Source organism: Hyperolius riggenbachi, chromosome 1 (genome assembly GCF_040937935.1).
Source record: "Hyperolius riggenbachi isolate aHypRig1 chromosome 1, aHypRig1.pri, whole genome shotgun sequence".
Taxonomy (NCBI): domain Eukaryota; kingdom Metazoa; phylum Chordata; class Amphibia; order Anura; family Hyperoliidae; genus Hyperolius; species Hyperolius riggenbachi.
Window position 1 is genome coordinate 351,910,173 of NC_090646.1, and position 24,164 is coordinate 351,934,336.

General features: G+C 43.3%; 1 protein-coding gene across 2 annotated transcripts in view; it reads left to right on the forward strand.

Annotated features, from left to right (window-relative positions):
- The window catches only part of MCM3AP (minichromosome maintenance complex component 3 associated protein), a 121,697-nt gene that overhangs the window by 63,799 nt on the left and 33,734 nt on the right, over nt 1-24,164 (forward strand). For both annotated transcript variants that reach the window (XM_068234115.1, XM_068234116.1), the window contains exons 10-20: nt 1,534-1,696; nt 2,938-3,098; nt 3,186-3,418; nt 4,010-4,200; nt 4,280-4,380; nt 5,827-5,961; nt 11,098-11,211; nt 17,973-18,125; nt 18,221-18,412; nt 23,852-23,920; nt 24,000-24,128. In XM_068234115.1, the coding sequence (XP_068090216.1) occupies nt 1,534-1,696; nt 2,938-3,098; nt 3,186-3,418; nt 4,010-4,200; nt 4,280-4,380; nt 5,827-5,961; nt 11,098-11,211; nt 17,973-18,125; nt 18,221-18,412; nt 23,852-23,920; nt 24,000-24,128 (1,641 nt within the window). The remainder of the gene's footprint in view (nt 1-1,533; nt 1,697-2,937; nt 3,099-3,185; nt 3,419-4,009; nt 4,201-4,279; nt 4,381-5,826; nt 5,962-11,097; nt 11,212-17,972; nt 18,126-18,220; nt 18,413-23,851; nt 23,921-23,999; nt 24,129-24,164) is intronic.

Below are 24,164 nucleotides of genomic sequence, written 5' to 3' on the forward strand. Positions count from 1 at the left end.
TGATGGTCTGTTTGTGAAAATCATTCTATTTCTCATGTAAAAGGGGGTATCAGCTACTGATTGGGATAAAGTTCAATTCTTGGTTGGAGTTTCTCTTTAAGCTTCAGGTACCTGGCGGCCATCCAGGAGGAAATGGATGTGAGGCAGGTGGAGACTTTGTCTATGGTAGAGGAGGAGAGATCTGGGGTGTGGAGTTATATATCTGGGTGTCATCGGCATACAGGTGGTAATTGAAACCCATGGAGGAGATGATTTTGCCAATTGAGGCAGTATAGAGTGAGAACAGTAGTGGTCCTAGGACGGAACCTTGAGGAACACCAAGGGCCCTTTTCCACTTGCAGTCGCTAGCGTTCACGCTGAACGCTAGCGATTGCTGAATCGCAATTACCGGCGATTCCCCGACGTTCACGGCCGCGATTTTGCTATGCTATGCACTGCATAGCAAAATTGCGGCAAATATCGCTCCGCCGCGCGTTCGCGTTCCCGTAAAAAGCGAATCGCGGTAGTGGAAATGACCTACCAAAGAGTGGATGAGGAGCCATTGAAAAATGTTGTGAAGGAGCAGTTGGAGAGGTAGGAGGAGATCCAGGCAAAGTCTAGATCCTGAATGCCCATTAAGCTCCTGAGCAATAATCCCGAGCTGAGCTCGGGGTATATCGCGCAGGAGGATTTCTCATGCCCTGGTGGGCCGATTTGCATAATTTTTTTTTGTTACACGCAGCTAGCACTTTGCTAGCTGCGTGTAACTTCCGATCGTCGCCGTGCCGCGCAGCCCCCCCCCCCCCTTGCGCAGCCTGGCCAATCAGTGCCAGGCAGCGCTGAGGGGTGGATCGGGACTCCCTCTGACGTCCAAGACGTCGGTGACGTCATCTCGCCCCGTCGCCATGGCGACCGGGGAAGCCCAGCAGGAAATCCCGTTCTGAACGGGATTTCCTGCTTACTCTGATCGCCAAAGGCGATCGGAGTGGGTGGGGGGATGCCGCTGCGCTGCGGCTATCATGTAGCGAGCCCTGGGCTCGCTACATGATTTAAAAAATAAAAATTTTTAAAAAATAGTGCTGCGCCACCTCCTGGGCGATATAATTGTATCGCCCAGAGGGTTAACTGCAGGGAGTGAAGGAGGAGGGAGTGGTCGACAGTGTCAAATGCCGAGCAGAGGTCCAGGAGGAGCAGGATGGAGTATTTACCGTCGGTTTTGGCAAGGGCAAGGTCATTGACCATGTGAACCATGGTACTGTGGTTACCATGTTACCTTTTTGGGGCCTGGTTGCTACTACCAAGGAAAGGAGAAGAGTGATTGGAAGCTGACTATATGGGACCAATCATGGAATCATGTTTACTAAAAAAAAAATAATTGTGCACTTTTTTATAATTACATTTCTGCAAAATCCAGTAAAAATAGTGGATGACCGATGTAGCCTTTACATCCCCCCCCCCCCAGCAAATTGTTGTGATAGGTAATAGATTATTTATAATACACGCTTCTCATGCTCGTAGGATTGTTACTAAAATATTTTTTTTCTGTCTGTTTAGGGAGGTGCAACAGTTTCGAGAGTCTGTTCGAAACTCTGCAGAAGTGAAGTTTGCTGTGCAAGTGTTTTCTGCATTCAGTAGCTCAAACTACGTCCGCTTCTTCAAGCTGGTTCACTCCACAACTTACCTGAACAGCTGCATATTACATGGCTACTTCACACAGGTATGTAGGGGTCCTGATGATGCTGAGACATTGTTTACAGCTCTTCAATAAAAATAATTATGGCTAAGATGATGGAAGCATAGCTATACAGCACCAAAAATTATTTTAATCGGTAAACTCATAGAGAACAATCTGCTGATATTGTCAGGAAAATGAAATATTTCAGCAGTGTGTTGGAATGGCATAAGGTGTATGGGACAAAGGAGGAGTAGTAGTAGTAGTAGTAGTAGTAGTAGTGGTGGTGGTGGTTATGGTATGGTATGTCGCACTGTTTTCACTTTGATGTGTATTGCTTATGAAATGTGCCTCACTATGGAATAAACAGAGTTTTGCAGTGCCGATCTTCTCCTCTCCTGCACATATTTCAATATTATATCAGGTAATTTGGTGTAGTGCTTTAATATTACTTTTTTGATTAAGAAGAGGTTTCTGCAGCTATTTTTCTTTTTACTTGCAGTAAGTATGAAGAGGATTTTTGTTTGCAGAGCCTGCAGCTGTACGTCACAGCGACCTCAAATGGTGACTGTTGGGACAAGTAGTGCGCTGGTGTGCAGGGGCTGCTTCAGACTTAGTGTACCAGAGACCTAAAATAATAAAGATTTCATGCTTACCCAGGGCTTCCTCCAGCCCCGTAAGCATGTGTGAGTCCCTTGCTGTCCTCCTGCGGTCTGCCGTTCAGCCGCGGCAGTCTGAGTCGGGGGACATCCCACGCATGCAAAGAAGACCCCGACTGACGCGACTGAACCTGTTACTGGGGATGATTATGGCAGGAGGACGGTGTGGGACTCGCATGTACTTATAGGGCTGTACTTTCTGGACCTTTATAATGCTAAAAAAAAACCAAAAAAAAACACGTGCTTCTGAGAATGAGACCTTGTTACCTCACTATACCACCTATGTGAAAACGTTTTCCACATCTTTACATCTCCCAGCATGCACCAAAGGCCAGAAACACCACATTTCATGGCATACATTAGTGCCCGGGGGCGAGCTAAATTTGTGGGCACTTTGAACCGCTGTATTGGCACCTGCAAGATGAATCTGTAGAGAAAGCTCTGTAGAGACAGGGGCTACAGAACAGCCCAAGTAGGTAAGTTAATTTAACGCTGCCAAACAAAGCAAACATCATTTATGAACCTCCTTTAGGGGGAGGTTTGTTTTAAATCCTTTAAAAAAAAAAAAAAAAAAAAAAGATGCTCAAATTGTGTTAAGATCTTCTTTTTGCTTTCGTTTTCCTCTAGATACGTCGTACTGCCCTGCGGACCCTGAATATTGCGTATACAGTCAGTCCGCAGAGGTCTTCCTTATTCCCACTAGAAGAGATGGTGCGGCTATTGATGTTCCAAGATGCAGATCAGGCTGCAACATTTCTCACTGCCTATGGATTAAATGTATCAGATGGGTAAGTAGGTCACGAAATCATATTTTTATCCTATTTTTCTGGTGGTAGAAGACACATTTTATTATAACAATTTATTTTTTCCCTAAGTCTTGTAGAGCTGAATCGTCTTGCTTTTGCTGAACCTGAAGTTCCTCTACAGTCAACAAAGAGCTTGTTTATCAGCCAAAAACGTCAAGTCTCTGTGGGAGAGGTAGTGAATGGAGCCCTGCTCCCTATATTCTCTGCGCATGTGCCGGTCTGTAGCTTTGATGCACAGAACAGATACACAGGTGTGACTAGCCCTTCCGAAGGAACACTGAAAGCCGGGCAAGAAGCAGCAGGTTAGTCACCTGTTTTAGAAGTAGCATTTTATGCTCTAGTTGGTTTCATACAAATTTGTTTTGCTAGAGGGAAGTCATAGCTGATGATCCATTATTCCATCGAGTGAATAGTGGATAACCAGTTTATAGTAATTATAGTGTTAAAGGAAACCAGAGATGGAGCAATAAAAAAGTTTTATACAAACCTGGGGCTTCCTTAAATCCCTTTCACGCTGACTAGTCCCTCACCATCGTCCTCCGTTGCCTCCACAAACCGGCCCAGTAACTGCGGAAGTCCGGAGCTTACTGCGCTCCTGTGGCCGGGGGCGCCCTGCGCCGACACAGTACTACTGTGCAGACGCAGAACACTCCCAGGCACGGGAACGAGACGGGGGAGCGCACTTGGACAAACTGCGCCTGCACTGACTGGCCCCGACTTGCTGATCTACTGGGCTGGATTGTGAAAGCTGCAGGTGGCAGAAGAACGCGATGAGAGCGCGATCAGGTGTAAGGGGGCTGGAGGAAGCCCTAGGTATAAATGAATTTTTTTCTTTCTTCGTATCTGGTACACTTTAAAGCACCAATCGCTTTAAAGCACCAATTATTTTTCAGTTCCAGTTATTGCAGATAGACCTGAAGTCAGCGAGGCAAAGTCTGAAGAGAAATCTATCAAACGTACGATCATACTTGTGCAAGACTCCCAGGAGCCTCCTTCTTCATCCATCCCTGCTCAGTCTGTCTTTCAGCCCATTATGCTACCTGAAGCCCCACCATCTCCACCCAAGCCAACAATTACTGATGAGGTATTTAGTGCAACAGAGACAATAAAATACTTAACATTTAGTCTTGTCCGAATATCTCATGACTTTTGTTCTGTTGCAGGATGTTGCTGCTGTGCTTGATGAAATTCTGGATGATATAGTGAAAGGATTTAGTGTTGATGTCAGCCAAACAGCAGCCGCTTATGTGTCTGCTGCACTTGGGTAAGAAACTTTTCAGTGATTGCTTATGAGCGTTGTCTTTAGAATATACATTTCATACTCCTTTAGAAATGGGGAAACCAGGATAAAACTTTGCATTAGTACTTTCAAATAGTCAGGAGTGGGTAAAGCTCATAACCTGTCAGACCTTTATTTCTGATGTCCTTGTTAGGAAGATATGTCTCACTTCTTAGACATGACAGCAAGTTAGAGGAAGCTGGCTAAAGGGAGAGCCCTGATCTTTTGTAGAGTTATTATAGGACAAAGTGCACCTTTTAAGAATGATTTCCTAATCTTGTTCCATAGACAAGCATACATCCTATCATTTGCAATAACTTACAGCTAAAACTGTAGCTTTATAGTGATTTCTTACTGTAACTGCTAAGGGCCCGTTTTTCACTAGGTCCGAATGCGGCCAGAATCTGCAGTGTTTCCGTGTAGGCGAGTCGGTCAGGGAAAAGCTGCCTATTTCTTATATGGTTTGCCGTCTGAATCACACTGTGGTGTGGCCATATTCCACCAATCTCTCACCAATTGTCTTCCTTGCCTAGGGGAAAATTGATGCGGAAAGGATGCTCTCTCTAGATATCTGCAGAAACGCAGTTCCTGCAGATATCTAGAGAGGGCATCCCTTCCACATCCTGTTCACCATAAACAAGGACTGTCCTGGTAAGGGATTGGTGGAATGTAGCCTTATATTCACTGCTGTCTGTAGTGTGAACTAGCATTCAGGGCTGTGGAGTCGAAGTTGGAGTCGAGGAGTCAGTCAGAGCAATTTTGGGTACCTAGAGTCAGTCTGTAGTTTCATAAACTGAGGAGTCTTGAGTTGGAGTCGGATGATTTTTGTACCGACTACACAACCCTGCTAGTATTAGTGTGCCCTTTTGGGCACAGGTGCAAAATGGGAAGCATGTACTCAAGGGTTATAAGATATTTGGGGGAAAGGAATAGGGTGTGGTAGAGTCAAAACAAAAAATTAGCACTTGGCACCACGCACTGTTAGGTGAGTCACTGTGTGCCTTCTACTTTTAAAAGGCTATATTGGATTAGTATGTATCTGCTGTAAAATTAGCACACTGTAAACCTGGTTCTAGATCAATGCTTAACTTTTCAGAGACTTAGAGGAATGATTTGCATATTCACATACTGAGCAGAAGTGGTGCATCATGGGAGTTCTTTCATGCTCACATAAAGCTAAATAATTGCAAATATCTTCTACTATAAAAAGCAAATTTATATTTTATATTATTACAAAGCAATACTTTATTAGAGAAAAAGGTTAAGAGTTGAACAGAAAGGTGCATACAAGAAAATGTAATAGATCTTAAATAGAATAACTAGAAATTGTTTGATAGGAGGGGTTGTTAGAAGAGACTAAAGATGTCAGGTAGATGGATCAATCTGTATTATTTCTAATGAAGAATTTTTGTTTTGTTGCTGCTTTTGCAGAGAATCCTCTTTGGTTGCTGATAGGCTTCTCACTGATGTCACCTCGGATATGTTCCATACTATTTCAAAGGAAGAATTAAAAGCAGAGACCCGGAGAGTGGAGGAAGAGAAACAAAGAAAGGCAGAAGAAGACAGGCAAGTTTGGTGGTTGGGGGATTAAGCTGGCATATCGTCTTGGTTGTGTTCAGTGTAGACCCCGTGCTAATAAACAGTCTGTCTTATACTGCATATGCACAATCAATTTAAAGAGAAACTCCGACCAAGAATTGAACTTTATCCCAATCAGTAGCTGATACCCCCTTTTACATGAGAAATCTATTCCTTTTCACAAACAGACCATCAGGGGGCGCTGTATGACTGATAGTGGTGAAACCCCTCCCACAAGAAGCTGTGAGTACCGAGGTACTTCTGGCAGTTTCCTGTCTGTGAACCTTGTCACCAAGCAGTAGCTACTTCACTTGCCAGCAGTAAAAATGTCACCATGTAATAAATGTCAGAATATAAATCAGGGATTTAAAATATTTTACAATGGGCAAACACTGACTAAATTATATATACATAATTATTGTAAAAATGAAGCACTTTTTTTTATTACATTATTTTCACTGGAGTTTCTCTTTAACAACTTTAGGGCCAGAAGGTTCTGGCACTTTAAAGAGGAACTTCAGCCTAAACAAACATACTGTCATTAAAGGAATACTATCGATTGAAACGACTTTTTTTTTAATACTCTATATTAGTGTACACATTACCACTAGTGCTAGGGGCACTTTATTCAATCACCCAGGTCTCTCTCTCGCTATCCCTGCTTAAAAATTCATTTCTCACACAGCTCATAGTAGTTTGGGTCACCCTGAGCTGCTTGGTTACTCTGTCACACAGCTCACAAATATATTTCACTGTGTCACTCACAGCATGCAGCAGACATGAGGAGAAATAGGCTGATCTGAGGTGGTAACAGGTAACTAAATGAGCTGGAATATTGTTGGTATATAACTAGCTATACCAGGAGTCTGTGTTTACCCTCAGACAGGCTGCCTGCTTGAGGTGATTCACTCCAGGCTGCATCCACTTTACAAGCTGCTGAGAGGGGCAGACCACTGTCTACAATTAGCATTATTAGTATCTTTATCAGTCAAGAGAAGCAAAGATAATAAACACACATTGCTAGAATCTTTAACCCCTTACCACCATATCAATAAGATTCTTTCAGCAAGGTGATAATTAAACTATAAACTGAGGAGCTGATAGCAACTCCCCTGTGCAGACATGGTCTTAGCCCTCTGGGAGCCGTCAGTATTTAGATACATTTGTATCCAACACTGACGCCAAAACTGACGGAGGATTTTACAGCTGAGAGGAACAGCTGTGTGAGGAATCAAATTGCTCCTAGTACTTGTCCTAATGTGTGCTACAACATACAGCATTTAAAAATAAATGCATACATCAATAGTATTCCTTTAAGTTACAGTAGTTATGTTAATCAAAATAGATAGATAATATAATCTCTTACCCACCCTGTTTTAAAATAACAGGCAAATGTTTGATTTCTTGAGGGCAGCCATCTTTTTGGTTGAAAGGAGGTGACAGGGAGCATGAGACACAGTTCCAACTGTCCTGTGTCCTGATTACTCCTCCCAGTTGCTAGGCAAAGAGAATAACAATATCAGAAATCCCATCATGCTTTGCACAGTATCAGGAGAAAAATGCCCCGGCAGTTTTCTTTGATGGGGCGGAGCTTAGCCCTATGCAGCCAAAAATTAGGCTTGGATAAGAAAAACAAAATTCTGATGCTGTGAAACTGTTAATGAAACACCAAGCCTTTTAGGTGCTGCTGAGTAGATTTTTAGTCTGGAGGTTCATTTTAAGAACTAAAGCTTTCCCTGTTTAGACATGTGCTTACCGTGATTGGCTCGCAGTACTCATGAGGTCAGGAGCCAATGAAATCTGCTTCTCACCAAGATACGAAATCTCTGCTATCGGCATGACAGCAGAGCAAGCGGGTGCAGTGACAGAACAGCAGCCCTAACGGCGAGAGTAACAAGACTGTGCAGCATGGCTGATTGAAATCTACGCCCTGGCAGGTATAGCAGCACCCGGACAGGGCGTACATTTCATTTCCCAAGGCCTGGAAAAGGTTAACAAATTGTAAATACGCCTATATTTTTCCATGTTTACTAGACATGTAGTGTAAACAGAACCAAAGGCACCATAACCTATAGTATGTTTTCAGCACCCAACTTAATATGTGTATACATGACCCTCTACATCACTGGCCCACCCTGTAGCAATCCAACCAGCTCGATCTGTTCCAGGTTTGTTTTTTACCCTATTTTACCCTCTTCATCCCCCCCCTCCATATGTTGCAGTACTTACTGTTCATCCAGAAGCTGAAAAGCGCATCTGTACAGTAATCATTCCAAACCTGCTTCCTGAAACGATCTGTAAAGATTTGTTTTAGGCAGCAAATCTTGCAAGTATCTACGCAGGTTTACTGTCTGTCCAAACAGGAAAAAAGGAAATCTCGATAAGACAAAATAAGACAAAGGGAACTTTTTTGGGGAACGGAGTATAAAAAAAAAGACTCCACCACCCCTCATATTCATAACAAAAGACAAAAGGATGTATTAGTCTGCAATCTGTAAAAAATGTTATGCTGAAATACAAAATGCTGCACGGTTCATAGCTTGACCCATATTTCAGTGGAATGACGCAAACACCTGAAATTTTAAAGGACTCAGAAAAATAGACATCAGTCGTAGCTGATTGCAGATTTAATATTACATACTTCGTTCTTAACTTTTGGCAGTTTTTTTTTTTTTGGTTTGAGAGAGAGTTCCCTTCATTCGCTGTCCTACTTTAGCAAGAATCAACAAATTGTTCCACTTGGGACACAGCCAGTGACACATGATTTGTTAAAACCCTCCAACCGTCTGTGTAAAACTAAAGAAAAATAAGAGTTTGAGTATCCCGATAAGCAAGTAGTGGAAAAGGTCCCCTGAGTCTGCAGTCCTGTTTTGTAATTGGACTAACAAACACTGGTGGAGGCGCCCTTGAAGATATACCATATTTGTTGCTGTATAAGACGCTCCGGATTATAAGACGCACCTAGGTTTAGAGGACAAAAACCATGGAACCAAAAAAATATACTAAACCTGGTCCATCCATATTTCAGGAGCGTTTTTACAGAAGTTCTCCCCCAATGATTGGCCTCTTGTGTACCTCGTATACTCCCTTCTGTCCCAGTGTGTCCCCTTCTTTCCCTAATATTTCCCCAGTGTGTCCCTCATGTGTCCCTTCTGTCTCCATTGTCACCCCCCCCCCCCATGTCTTGCGCTCCCCTGTGTATGCTGCACTGCCCCCTGCATGTTCCTCTGACCCCCTCTGTGTATGCTGCACCGTCCCCCGCATGCAGGCATCTGCCCCCCTCCTGTATAAGGAAGAAGAAGCTGCAGTAATGGCTCACCTCCTCCTCAGCTCCCGCGGCGACAGCAGACCTCTTCTGTTACGCACGGCTCTCTGTATTGAAGGCTTCTGCCGAGGAAGCACGGGGAGTGGGAGACACATGGGAGCAGAGGAACATGTGGGGGGGGGCAGCGCACCATACTCTGGGAACAATGCATGAAATCCCTGATGTGCCACGGGTCGGCGGTTCCTATCGGCAGCCGTTTGTTAGTTAGTTACCTGCATTCGCCATATAAGATGCAGGGACTATTTCTCCCCATTTTTGGTGGAGAAAAAGTGCGTCTTATACGGCAGAAAATATAGTAAGCTAACTGCGATAACGTTGGTGAGAAGTGTAACTTCTTACTTTCTCAGAAGAACAAACCATAAGTAATGGGAAAGGTACGTTTATTGATTCACATAAACCCACTGCTTCCTATCAATCATCTTCTGTGAAGAACATGGATGCTGTAGCTGATGACTTTGAACATTACCATTTGTCTTTTGTCCTTGCTTTGCATTTTTATATAAAGTTTCTTGTCTGTAATGTTACATTTATAAGGTAGTGAACACTAATGTGGATATTGGGAATGCTGTAGATGTGATACACTTGGACTTTGCAAAGGCCTTCGACACAAAAGTCTGGTGCAAAAGTTGAGGATGCAAGGACTGGGGAAGAGTCTGTGTGCATGGATAGGGAACTGGCTAATGGACAGAAAACAAAGAGTTGTGGTCAATGAATCGTACTCAAAATGGGTGACTGTTAGCAGTGGGGTCCCACAGGGGTCTGTACTGGGTCCAGTGCTCTTCAATTTATTTATTAATGACCTAGTAGATGCAGTAGTGTTGCTATTTTTGCAGATGATACAAAATTGTGCAGAATCATCAACTCTCAGGAAGATACATATTGCAACAGGATCTGGATAGGATGGCTATATGGGAACATAAATGGCAGATGAAATTCAATGTTGAAAAATGTAAAGTCATGCATTTTGGTCATACCAATGGTCTAGCACCATACAAAATAAATGGGATACAGTTGGGGACATAAAACCTGGAGAAGGACTTAGGATTACTCATTGACAACAAGTTAAATAATCGTACTCTATGCCAAGCCGCTGCAGCTAAAGCTAACAAAATTTTGGGATTCATTAAAAGGGAAATAAAAACTCAAGATGCTAGCATAATATTGCCCCTGTTTAACTAGATATTGCAGTTTTAGAACAGGTGCAGACACGAGCAACAATACGTGGGATGGAAGGTCTCACTTACCAAGAAAGGTTAGATAAACTGGGTTTATTTAGTCTAGATAAAAGACGCCTCAGAGGGGATCTAATTAACATGTATAAATACATCAGAGGGCAATATAAAAGCTTGGCGGATGAGTTTTTTGTCCCTAGGCCTTCTCAAAGGACTAGAGGACATGATCTGCGCATGGAGGAAAAACTTTTTAGCCATTTATTTAGGAAAGGGTTCCTTACAGTAAGAGTGATTAAGATGTGGAATGCATTGCCACAGGAAGTAGTTATGGCAAACTCTATACCTGCATTTGAAGGGGGCTTAGATGCTTTCCTTGCGTTGAAAGACATCCATGGCTACAATTACTAGGTAATGCCTAATGATGTTGATCCAGGGATTTTATCTGATTGCCATCTGGAGTCAGGAAGGAATTTGTTTCCTTTTGGGGCTAATTGGACCATGCATTGTAAAGGTTTTTCACCTTCCTCTGGATCAACAGGGATATGTGAGGAAGCAGGCTGGTGTTGTACTTTGTTCTCTGGTTGAACTCAACCCAAATAACTATGTAACCATGTAATTTTACAACAGGAGAATTCAGGAACGGGAGCAGCTGCTTTCTAAACTCAGCCAGTCTGAGTGTGATGACCTATTACAGCAAGTGCTGCAGGAGAACATCCGCACAATAGCGAGCGAAAATCTACGGTGAGTGCTATTCATTTTCTTTAAAGGTTTAAGGCCAGTTTACATGGTTGGCTGAGCAGGTGGCAGTGACCAACGCATGTACATCTGACCACCCTTCAGACGCTACATTCCATGCTGTCTGTTGCTCAGTAATTGCAAAATCCACAGAAACGTCACCCATTCAGTTGTACTAATATAAAAGAGACCAGTGGGCGCACTGGTGATAAAAAGCAGCCTAGGTCAGAAATCTCAGGCTCAGTCCTCAAACCCCAAACAGTTCAGAGTCAATATAAACACTAGGAGGTCCTGGCGCTCGATGGCTGGAGGATGCAATGTCCCTGAAAACCAGCCGCTGTGTTAAATATATGAAAACAGTACCTGCAAGCAGCATCGGTATAAGGGAAATACCTCCAGCTGTTACATGAAGTCCTCCGTGGGCATAAGTTCCGTACTATGTGCACAATCACCGCTCGCTCGGATGTACTGGATCTGACTGAGGACGCCGAGTCTCTCCACCAGAAGTGATGTCGTACGCTCTGCGTTCCAAAGGATATGCAGGATGCTGTCAGCTCAATTCCTGTATATGGAAGCACAGAGGGGACACACCATAGTGCAGACGGCGCCTAGTGTTGGACAGATCCCGCAATGATTGTACTTACTGACAAATGCTTGTCAACATATCATGTTAACATATCAAAGATTAAAATCCCTAGACAGTGAACTGAATGGAGGTAGTTCCCTGTCACATTTCTTGCAACGTGTAATAAAAACCTCTTTTAAGCTGTGGAGTATATCTTTTCAGTATAATTAACAGGATAAACCACCCCAAGGAAGGTTCATAAACTGTGCATGCTTTGGGGGTGGCTCTGGTTTTTAAAGGCCTAGAGCCTGCTGGTACAAAAAGGGTTTAAAATGCTAGTAGTCTCCTGTGGTAGTTCATGCATTTAAAGTGACACTTAAGTGGAAAAAAAAACTTACATAAAGAATTCTATGTGTAGTACAGATAATTCATAGAACATAAGAAGCAAAGAAAAGAGCCTCATATTTTTATTTTCGGTTATATAGCTACTTTTTATAACATTGCATCATTCTCTAATATTTGCAGTTTACAAACCACACTCTACACACATTTTAAGCTATGAAAAAGAGCAGAGATAGTGACCCTTTGAACTCCCCTAGAGTAAAATCTTATCTGAAGCTGTTTTTCACTGTATCTTTGAGGTATGAGTTCTTCAGAAAACTGCACTGTAGCCGACTGAATTAGTCGGAGAGCTCAGAGAAGCTCTTGTGCATAGATAACAAGTGAACTTTCTTAATTCTTCCTGTACTGGAAACAATATGAGACTCGTATCTTTGCTACTAATGTTGTATTTGTTATCTTCCCACAAGAATAGAAACAGACTCCGGCACTCTAACAGGTCTTCTCTTTATTTACGCCACATGTTACAGGTACAAAAAGCGCCCCTTGGTCTACAGCTGTTTCACGTGTATCACACGCCTCTTCAGGACAACAAAATAATGTTGTATTTGTTAGCTGTACTACACATACAATTCATTACATCATAAGTTTATTTTCACTTCAGATTCCGTTTAAAAAAACGTTAAAAAGTACATCCTTTCTTGTCAGATCAGAAGTTCGTAGCAAAATAATTTCTTATGTGGATAGAAAAAAAAAACCTAAGTTTTGTGAAAGAATACCTTTTTTAATGGTTAACTGATAAAGTTTAGTTATGCAAACTTCAAGGGCCCCCTTTCACACCAGGGTGTTGCTGTATTTTTACCGCAACCCACCACCGGGCAATGAAAGTCTATGAAGACTTTCATACTCCGACGTTACGGCGCGATGCGACGGTAGTGACGTTTTCGCCACATCCCCGATGCAGGGCCAGAGCTACATTACCGCATGGATTCTGCGGTGGCCCGGAAGTCATGTTAGTCTATGGCGACACATGTTTCTTTAAACTCGTTGGTGTCGCGGCACGCATGTGTGGAAGTGTATTATAGCAATATGATTCCATGTACCCGGAGCAGGAAATGACAGCAAGCACATGTCACTTCCTTGGCCGGTGGCTAGACAAGGAACGCTGTGCAATAGCGCGGTGTTCCCCTTAAGGCCTGTTTTTGACGGTGCGACAGTCGCATCGCTAACGCTGGTTTCTAGTGTGAAGCCTCGGGCAGATTTTCAGAAGTTAGCTGAAGTAAAACACTGTATGCAGGTAAATCATAAACTCGAAGATGACTGTTGCAGACATTGCCAATACTTCTTTTTTTTTTAAATGTTGTTGATTTTTATATTTTCTTCTAAAACGCTGTCCCATGAACATACTGACACGTCAAACTGTGGAATAGTCCATATCCACAGGTGGCACTGCCTTTGGAAGCATGGGATGAAATAACCTATTTGTAGCCTCCCCACCCCACAGCACATTTGCCTGACAGCCACAACAGGATGGCACCATCCTCCCCCTTGCTGAATTTGTGATGTGATCACAGGGTCAGGAGTCATTCCGATGTATGGACCTCAGCTATTTAGTCATAATTTGCCATTAACCACTTACTGTTACGACATGACTCTCTCTCGTGTTCAAGAACATAGATTGTTCTGGAAAAAAAATATATATTTATCACTTTGATGGCATAAGTGATAAAACGATATTGCTGTATCAAGAGCGATCCAGCTGACATGCCAAAATTGTTAGGAGTATTGAAGTGTACCCATGGTGACATGATAAAATAAACGTGTATGTACAGTGCTAAACATATTGATAACCAGGCTGTTTCTCTAGTTTTTATTTTGCTGCCTGAAAGAGTTCATTTTACAGTCATGCAAGTGACAGCTTCTGTCTTGTAGGTACCTTGTCAGGAATAAGTTAGGTTAGTAAACCTAACTGTTAAGCAAATTACAGCCATAAAAGTTTTCCTGGCAGAATACAACTTCTGGGGGCAGGAGAGAGAGAAAAAAAGGTTGATAGGGCATGCATTTTTCTCTGTGACACTTAAAGAGACACTGAAGCGAAAAAAAAATTATGATATGATTTGTATGTGTAGTACAGCTAAGAAATAAAACATTAAGATCAGATACATCAGTCTAATTGTTTCCAGTACAGGAAGAGTTGAGAAACTCCAGTTGTTATCTCTATGCAAACAAGCCATTAAGCTCTCCGACTAAGTAAAGCTGGCCATACACTGGCCCGATTTACAGCCGTTTCGACAGCAGATTCGATTACTGGGATCGAATCTGCTGCTAATCATTCACGCTACACGCCGAATTTCGATCCATTTCGTCCGATCCCGTCAATCGCGCCGTGCGGAAAATAACCGTCGATCGCCCGCGGGTAAAGAGCGCATCGCTAGCGGCGTTCGAGTGCCCGACGACCGACGCAATAGAGCCGCATACATTACCTGCTCCGCCGGCGCGACTGTCCCCGCTCGTCTCCGCTCTGGTCTCCGGCATGCCTTCACTTATTCCTGCCCGGCAGGAAGTTTAAACAGTAGAGGGCGCTCTACTGTTTAAACTTCCTGCCGGGCAGGAAGAAGTGAAGCATGCTGGAGCCGGAGACCAGAGCGGAGATGGAGTAGAAGAGCGGAGAGAGACCCGGGAGTCACGCCGGCGGAGCAGGTAATGTATGCGGCGGGGGGGGGGGGGGGAGCGGCGGCAGCAGCACCACCACCACAACAGATTGTGAACGGTTTCAGGCTGAAATCGGTTCACAATCTGTTTGCAGTAAAGGTAGCCATACGATCCCTCTCTGATCAGATTCAATCAGATAGGGATCTGTCTGTTGGTCGAATCTGATGGCAAATCGACCAGTGTATGGCCACCTTTAGTCATGGAGAGGGCTGTTATCTGACTTTTATTATCTCAACTATAAGTGAACTGTTTACTTTTCCTCTGCTAGAGGAGAGGTCATTACTTCACATGCTGCTCTGAAAGAATCATTTTGAATGCTGAGTGTTGTGTAATCTGCACATATTATAGAATGCAATGTTAGAAAAAACACTATATACCTGAAAATACAAGTATGAGAATATTTTCTTTGCTGCTAATCTTCTAGTAATTATTCATAGTACACAACCAATTCATTATATCATTTTTTTTTCCGCTTCAGTGTCTCTTTAATAGACTGCCATTGATCAGAGGAAATAAATCAATTGCTTGTAAGGGGAAAGGATCATGGCTGCAACAAGAAGCCAATGATCTTTCCTGTAACAAAATCCACAAACACTGCCTGTGTACTCTGTTCAGTGCACACAAAATAAAGAATGTGGGGACATCTAGTGGTAGAAAACAGAAATTACATGCAAAAATGTCCATTTCATACTATATAATTTAAATAAAAATACATTAATCCCTTCTTTCCCCCCACCCCCACACCACTACAACCACCACCATAGTTAACATAATGAAACATTTGTAAAAACAAAAAAGTGACAGCATTTAAAAACAATGCATAAATGGTTACCTCTTTTTAATATGTTTTAATGGGGGCATATTACTTATTATTATTATTATTATTTTAGCAAATAAGGGCTTGTAATTATTGATAGAGTACAGTGGGAAAACAAACACAAAACAGGAAAAATACACCTTTATTTCCAATTATATTGTCACCATACATTGTACTAGGAACATAATTTAAATGTTGTGATAGCCGGGACTAATGGGCAAATCAAATGTGTGGGTTTATCTATAGTAGAATTGTAGAATTATTTTAAAACTATAGGGGATGGAATTTGATAAATAGTGTAATTTTTTTTCAACACTTTTTCCTTATTTTTCCCTTTGAAATGCATAGGAAGTAAAGTACCGTATTTTTCGCCGTATAAGACGCTCCGGCATATAAGACGCACCCAGATTTAGAGGGCAAAAATCAGGAAAAAAAGAAAAAACTAAACCTAGGTGTGTCTATGATGCAGGGGTGTCTTAAGGACTTTTTACCTCCCCCTTTCCAGTTACATTACATACTATTACATCACATATGGGGACAGTGTTATGTGCTGTGTCCCCCTGTGCCTGCTGTGTCCCCGTGTCCCCCTGTGCCTGCTGTGTCCCCCTGTTCTGCCTGCTGTGTCCCCCTGTTCTGCCTGCTGTGTCCCCCTGTTCTGCCTGCCGTGTCCCCCTGTTCTGCCTGCAGCCCCCTGTGCCAGTGTCCCCCGTCCCCCTGTTGTGGCAGTGTCCCCCTGTTGTGGCAGTGTCCCCCTGTTGTGGCAGTGTCCCCTATTGTGCCAGTGTCCCCTGTGGCAGTGTCCCCCTGTTGTGGCAGTGTCCCCCTGTTGTGGCAGTGTCCCCCTGTGGTAGCGTCCCCTGTGCCTGTGGACCCGTTATCCGTGTGTCCTCCAGTGCCGGTGTCCCCCTGTGCAGGTACACATACATTACCTGCTCCTGCCGCCGCGCTCCTGGCTCCCCGATCCTCTTCTTCCATCTACCGCTGCCCGCTGCTGCCCCCGCCGAACATCGCTGGCCGGTCTTAGCCGCATGGATACGCTATCAGCACACCACGTGCCGGGGTCACGCATGCCGCCTTACAACGCTGGCCGGTCCTAATTATCCGCGCAGGGATACGCTATCAGCGTGCGCCGGGTCACACATGCGTATGCATGACCCCGGCGCACGTGGTGTGCTGATAGTGTATCCCTGCGCGGCTAATTAGGACCGGCCAGCGTTCGGCGGCATGCGTGACCCCGGCACGTGGTGTGCTGATAGCGTATCCCTGCGGCTAATTAAGACCGGCCAGCGATGTTCGGCGGGGGCAGCAGCGGGCAGCGGTAGATGGAAGAAGAGGATCGGGGAGCCAGGATTGGAGCCAGGAGCGCGGCGGCAGGAGCAGGTAATGTATATAGTGCTTCCCTGCGCACCTCTGCATCCCGAAATCCGTACCTTCGCCGCATAAGACGCACCCACTTTTCCCCCAACATTTTGGGGAAGAAAAAGTGCGTCTTATACGGCGAAAAATACGGTAAGTGCTGAAAAAAAAATATCAGCCACAAGAAAAACTTAATTTGTGGTGGAAAAAACAAGATCTAGATTATTTAGGTGTGATAAGAAGTGATAAAGTTTATTGGTGAATGAAAGGGAGAAGTGCTGAAATGTAAAAATTGCTCTGGTCCATAAGGGGAAAAACCTCTTAGTGGTGAAGAGGTTAAGGGATAAAAACCCAACAATGCAAAGTGGTTTAAGTGAGCCTAAACTGAAAAAAAAAAGTTTCACTTACCTTGGGCTTATACCAGCCCCATGCAGCCGCCCCGTGCCTGTGCACGATCAACCGGTTCACCACAGCTCCCTAGTTTCATTTTGATGTGCGGCCCAGGGCCACGCGCCTTCTGATCACGCTGCCATGCACCGGATCGCTCTGTGCATGTGCAGTACGAAAAAAAATCTCTACTGCGCATGGGCAGAATACTCCTGGCGATGGCAGCGTGATTGAGGACACCCACGGCCGCGCATGCGCAGTGGCCCGTCGACTTGCCCCATCCGCCAGCCGAAAGAGAGTGCCCCCAGGGGACTGGAAGAACACTTAGTGACAGCCCAGGCACAGGGTGGCTGAAGGGGGCTAGAAGAAGCCCCAGGTAAGTTAGACTCACGTCTACATCATGTTTACTGCAAAAAGTAAACAGCTGTAAGTTGATACAAGCCTTTTGTATCTTTTTTTGTTGGACCATTTAGGAAACAGATGAAAAACTGCTCTGATGTTTTATTAATTTACTATGCAGTTCTTTTAGATTTTGTTATGTTTACTAGCCATTGAGTACTGTAGTGTTTTTTTTTTTTTGTTTTGTTTCAGAGAGGCTATTCAAGCTGATCACAAAGCGCGTATCAGTCGATGCTCCCAGCACATCAGTGATAAGTTTGTATATGACTTTGTGGAAGAGGAGCTTGATCGTATTGCCAAGGAAATTCTCTATGAGATGCAGCTTAGCAAGAAATACTTCCAGAGGTCTCCTTTACTTTATACATTTTTGTACACTACTGTATATGTGTAATATAACCACATCCGTAATCACTTGATACTAATACTCAGTATTTTGTTAGATGGCGTGAAGTTTTGGCTGCCCGGAAAAAGCTAAGGCGACAGATGCGAGGATTCCCAGCTGCTCCTGGTCTGATGGGCAACAAAGGCACATTGAAGGCATTGATTCCCAGTGCTGTTCACACATTGCATAACCAGTCCAAGGGGATTGTTGACCTTGGGCATGCTGGGAAAATGTTTGTTTCTGTTGTTAGGTGAGTTTTGCCTTGTTAGGTGGTATGATATGCTGGATTCAGTATGGTTCCAAAGTTAGACAGTGCCTGAGTTGTTTTTTTTGTTTTTCAGCTGACCCAATTAAGGGCTGGTTCACATGGGCGTCTGCCCCACGTTTATTGCCGGAGTTTGGGACTTGGAGTTAAACACTCCCATTTAAGTGAATGGGAGCGTTTGCTTTTACCGGCGTTCGGATCCCAATTTTTCCCTGGCGTTCACGGCGACCCTAGATGCTTCATGTAGCGTCCTGGGGCGGTTAACCGCCACGTGTAATGTTCCCCTATGTGGAAGAAAAATGCCGACCACATCCAGAAGACCGCTGAAAGCCCGAACGCGTTGCCACCAAACGCGACGGCGCAGAAAGCCGGGCAGGCACCCGTGTGAACCAGCCCTAAAGCAAGTGTGTCTATAAAATATAACTGAGGTTTGCAAATCAGTATACAGTATATTTAACAAAAAAAAGGCACCCACAAAAAAGGACGCCAGATGTACAGTGGAGGAAATAATTATTTGACCCCTCACTGATTTTGTAAGTTTGTCCAATGACAAAGAAATGAAAAGTCTCAGAACAGTATCATTTCAATGGTAGGTTTATTTTAACAGTGGCAGATAGCACATCAAAAGGAAAATCGAAAAAAATAACCTTAAATAAAAGATAGCAACTGATTTGCATTTCATTGAGTGAAATAAGTTTTGAACCCTCTAACAATAAAAGACTTAATACTTAGTGGAAAAACCCTTGTTTGCAAGCACAGAGGTCAAACGTTTCTTGTAATTGATGACCAAGTTTGCACACATTTTAGGAGGAATGTTGGTCCACTCCTCTTTGCAGATCATCTCTAAATCCCTAAGGTTTCGAGGCTGTCTCTGTGCAACTCTGAGCTTGAGCTCTCTCCATAGGTTTTCTATTGGATTAAGGTCCGGAGACTGACTAGGCCACTCCATTACCTTAATGTGCTTCTTCTTGAGCCACTCCTTTGTTGCCTTTGCTGTATGTTTTGGGTCATTGTCGTGCTGGAACACCCATCCACGACCCATTTTCAGTTTCCTGGCAGAGGGAAGGAGGTTGTCGTTCAGGATTTCACGATACATGGCTCCGTCCATTTTCCCGTTAATGCGATTAAGTTGTCCTGTGCCCTTAACAGAAAAACACCCCCAAAGCAAAATGTTTCCACCCCCATGCTTGATGGTGGGGACGGTGTTTTGGGGGTCATAGGCAGCATTTTTCTTCCTCCAAACACAGCGAGTTGAGTTAATGCCAAAGAGCTCTATTTTGGTCTCATCAGACCACAGCATCTTCTCCCAGTCACTCACAGAATCATTCAGGTGTTCATTGGCAAACTTCAGACGGGCCTGCACATGTGCCTTCTTGAGCAGGGGGACCTTACGAGCCCTGCAGGATTTTAATCCATTGCGGTGTAATGTGTTTCCAATGGTTTTCTTGGTGACTGTGGTCCCTGCTAATTTGAGGTCATTCACTAACTCCTCCCGTGTAGTTCTAGGATGCTTTTTCACCTTTCTCAGAACCATTGACACCCCACGAGGTGAGATCTTGCGTGGAGCCCCAGAGCGAGGTCGATTGATGGTCATTTTGTGCTCCTTCCATTTTTGAACAATCGCACCAACAGTTGTCACCTTCTCTCCCAGCTTCTTGCTAATGGTTTTGTAGACCATTCCAGCCTTGTGCAGGTCTACAATTTTGTCTCTGACATCCTTAGACAGCTCTTTGGTCTTTCCCATGTTGGAGAGTTTGGAGTCTGCTTGATTGATTGATTCTGTGGACAGGTGTCTTTTATACAGGTGACTAGTTAAGACAGGTGTCCTTAATGAGGGTGACTAATTGAGTAGAAGTGTCTAACCACTCTGTGGGAGCCAGAACTCTTAATGGTTGGTAGGGGTTCAAAAACTTATTTCACTCAATGAAATGCAAATCAGTTGCTATCTTTTATTTAAGGTTATTTTTTCAGTTTTCCTTTTGATGTGCCATCTGCCACTGTTAAAATAAACCTACCATTGAAATGATACTGTTCTGAGACTTTTCATTTCTTTGTCATTGGACAAACTTACAAAATCAGTGAGGGGTCAAATAATTATTTCCTCCACTGTAGCTGCAGATAAGATGATAGTTGCTGCAGAGAAGCAGTGTCTCTCTTGGTGAGAGCCCTGTGCCCGAAGAGCAGTGGCTGTAGGAGATGTTCTATTTATCGGGGCGCAGATCCCCGCTATCACAGCCATAGACTGTAATGTTTATTGCCGCAATGTGTGTCTTTTTGCATCAATAAAGAACACCTGTGGCACTGGCTGTTTAATGCCAATAGCTGGTAATCGCAGGAATTAATTTTAGAGTTAATGGTGACACCCTTTTTACCAGGGTGTGTGCGGACCCTTTTTTAGCTGCTTTGTAGCAAATAAGCTATTCACTTTTGTGCCTCAATCATGTTGGTTGCAGTCATGTTCGATTTCCTCCTGGATATTGGGCAATTGATAATAGCCATATGTTTTAATCCCTCCTTCACTCCTTGTATATATTATAGTACAGATGACATCAGTCACAGTACCCCCCCAGAGTGGAGGCCTTGAGATTCTTTGCCTAGGCAACATGACCTGATACATTGCTAGGACCAGGGGCGGATTTACCATAAGGCACTGTAGGCATGTGCCTACAGGCGCCTGATGATGACAAGGTGGCTCAAATATCTCTCTGAGTGCTTTTCTCTCTCCTTCCCTATGCATGAATCCCAAGAAGAGCATAATTGTGAGGTTACTAACCCAGCTCTCGGCATTCCACTAATGAGATCTTTCTCCAGTCGGGGGCACCTCTAGCTACTTAATATGAGGGTACCTTTGGCTACAGGGAAGCCTGTAGCTACCTATGATGGGAAAGGGAAGTAAGGGAGAAGTGACAGCAGGGCCAGCCAGCACACTTGCAGTGTGATTCAGCGGAGGTTTGTAGGTTCATGGAGGGCGGAGTCTAGGGTGCCAGGACATCTGTGCCTATAGGCTCCTGTGAGGTAAATCCGGGCCTGGCTAGGACTGTACTTTCTGTGCTTTAAGCCCCACCCTTTCACCTTAGCACGCTTTTAGGCTAATTCTGAAGCATTAGGTCACATGTAATTGTGTCCTGTAATTGAAGGACAGCAAATATTAAAACCAGTGACCAAATATAATATGATGATCATGTCGCTTCCTCATTTACTTACTTTTGCTGTTTTGTACCTACTGATCCTGCAAGCCTATCTCTTAGTATTGCCATAGTTACCTGCTAGTCTTTTTGATTATGAGAAAAGTCTGCAGTGACTGCTAACCTCCTTTATAGCAGTATGTTTACAGCTAAGTGACTGCTCCGCTTTAAAGTGGACCTAAACTCTGGAACAGGACAGGAAGGAAAGCATAGAGAAATGCACCCTGTATGTATTTAGAGAGTTTAGCCTGTTTAATTCCCCCTCATCTGTAACTAATCTCAAGTTGTAATTTGATCTCAGCTGAGTCAGCTGGCTGCCACAGTATGAGCAGCTAATTGGTAAACACAGGATGTTAACACTATGTCTGCTTCCATGAAAGCAGGAAGTAGACACACTGCCGATTTATTGCAGGATTCATCAGCTGTAACAAAGGTTTTTTTTTTTTTTATAGGTTAGTATGTTTTGTTTTGTTTTAGAGCGGAGAGGAAGTTCTGAGTTCAGGCCCGCTTTATAGGAACACTTTGACACAGAGCAGACCATCCTCAATTAATCAGCATACTTGTTTTTACCTTGGTTATCCTGGCTTCAGTGATAGAAATGCTTGTTATATCTATATGTAGCAGCATATGTAGCCCCACCCCCTCAGTGATGTTTTGCCATAGATCACTCTGGGAGATTAACTGATTTTTCCCGCTCGACAGACAGAGAGGTAAATAACAATTAGCAGTTGTACGCCAGCAGTAAGGCCCATTTCCAAGAGGTTATGTGTCATCTAAAAATGCATCAGGCTTCTTTGCTGCATGGAGCATTTCAGGAACGATCAGACTGCGATTTGCGGAACAAGATTTGTTAGCACAAACGCCAAATAAATTGTGATTGCAATTTTTAGTGTGCAGAGACACTAATGGTTTGACAGCATGGTATCTGAACTATTGTAATTTAACCATCTCTAACCCCCTACCACCCCATGTATTCTAATTAGATTGTTCAAGTGGATGTTTGAATTAATGTTTTTCACGTGTTGATCAACTGCACCCATTATTACTTAGTGTGATTTGCCTTCTTAAAATAGAAGGTATTTGCAATTATTCAGCTTTTAGTAAACAACTGTGGTTACCACGAATGCACCTACTACTGAATATGAAAATTATCTTTTATGCCCCTGAAGCCAGATTAGCATCCAAAATTGTTGGTGTACAGCAAGCCTATAGCTTGTAAATTTTACAGAGCCGCCTGTTTTGGACTTTTGGTCCTCATGAGTGCATGGCAGGGACTGATATGGCTAATTTTGTAAGAAGTGTCAGTTTAGCAGTAATAAACCTGTATAAGAATGCTGTGCAAATGCTGCACAACCACTTCCAGATGCAGTTACATCTAGGTGGCCATCTCCATAGATTTAAAACTGCTGCAAAAAAACATTACAGTAAACACTTGTTGAGCCGTTGACAAACTCCTGTGAAGTGTGCTTGTCCATGTGTAAATTTAAAGAGGAACTCCAGTGAAAATAATTTAATTAAAAAAAGTGCTTCATTTTTACAATAATTATGTATAAATGATTTAGTCAGTGTTTGCTCATTGTAAAATCTTTCCTCTCCCAGATTCACATTCTGACATGTATTACATGGTGACATTGTTACTGTGGGCAAGTTATGTAGCTGTTTCTAGCTGCTCTGGCTGTTACAGACAGCTTTAAACAGCCATTTCCTGTCTGTGAACATTGTTACATTGTGGCAGTTTGCCCAGAGTACCGCGGTATTCAGAGCCTCTTGTGGGAGGGGTTTCAGCACAAAATTAGTCACACAGCGCCCCCTGATGGTCTGTTTGTGAAAATCATTCTATTTCTGATGTAAAAGGGGGTATCAGCTACTGATTGGGATAAAGTTCAATTCTTGGTTGGAGTTTCTCTTTAAGGTGTTTTGACCCCCACTCTCTCCAATACAAAGTTTCAAAAAGGAGTCCACACAAATCTTTGTTATTCTTTGTTTGTTATTGTTGTAGAGCTATGAAATGTACCATTCATTTCTTGCCCTGATAAAGTCGGGGGAATTCTCATGAGCTCAGAAACAGGACATTTGAAATAATAATATAAACATTGAAGTTTGGCGTTACCATTCTTTTCAAAACTGCAAAAAATGATCACTGAGTATAGTTCACTTTAAAACAAAGTGTAATGTTACATCCGACAAATGATGATTATTGTTCATTTATCTACAATTGTTGCATTTTTTCTTTTCCCAGTCCTCAGCAGCGCACAGAACAGAATCTTCACAAAATGAAAGTTCAGCACATTTTTCGAGAACTGCTTTGGTTTGTAATATATTATTACCTCCAATATTAGTCTCTGTTCTCTGTATATTTTGTCATAAAACTTCCTGTTCTTGTACAGTGACGCTGCATGGAGTCCTCTGGATGTACCATCTATGATAGTAAAGACTCTGCCTTCATGGAAAAACTGCATATTCTGGAAAGTGGTACTGGCTCTGCCAGAAATTAGTCAGCTCCATGATCTCAACAGGTAAAATGATACCTTATATGTAAGAGAAATGTGCCT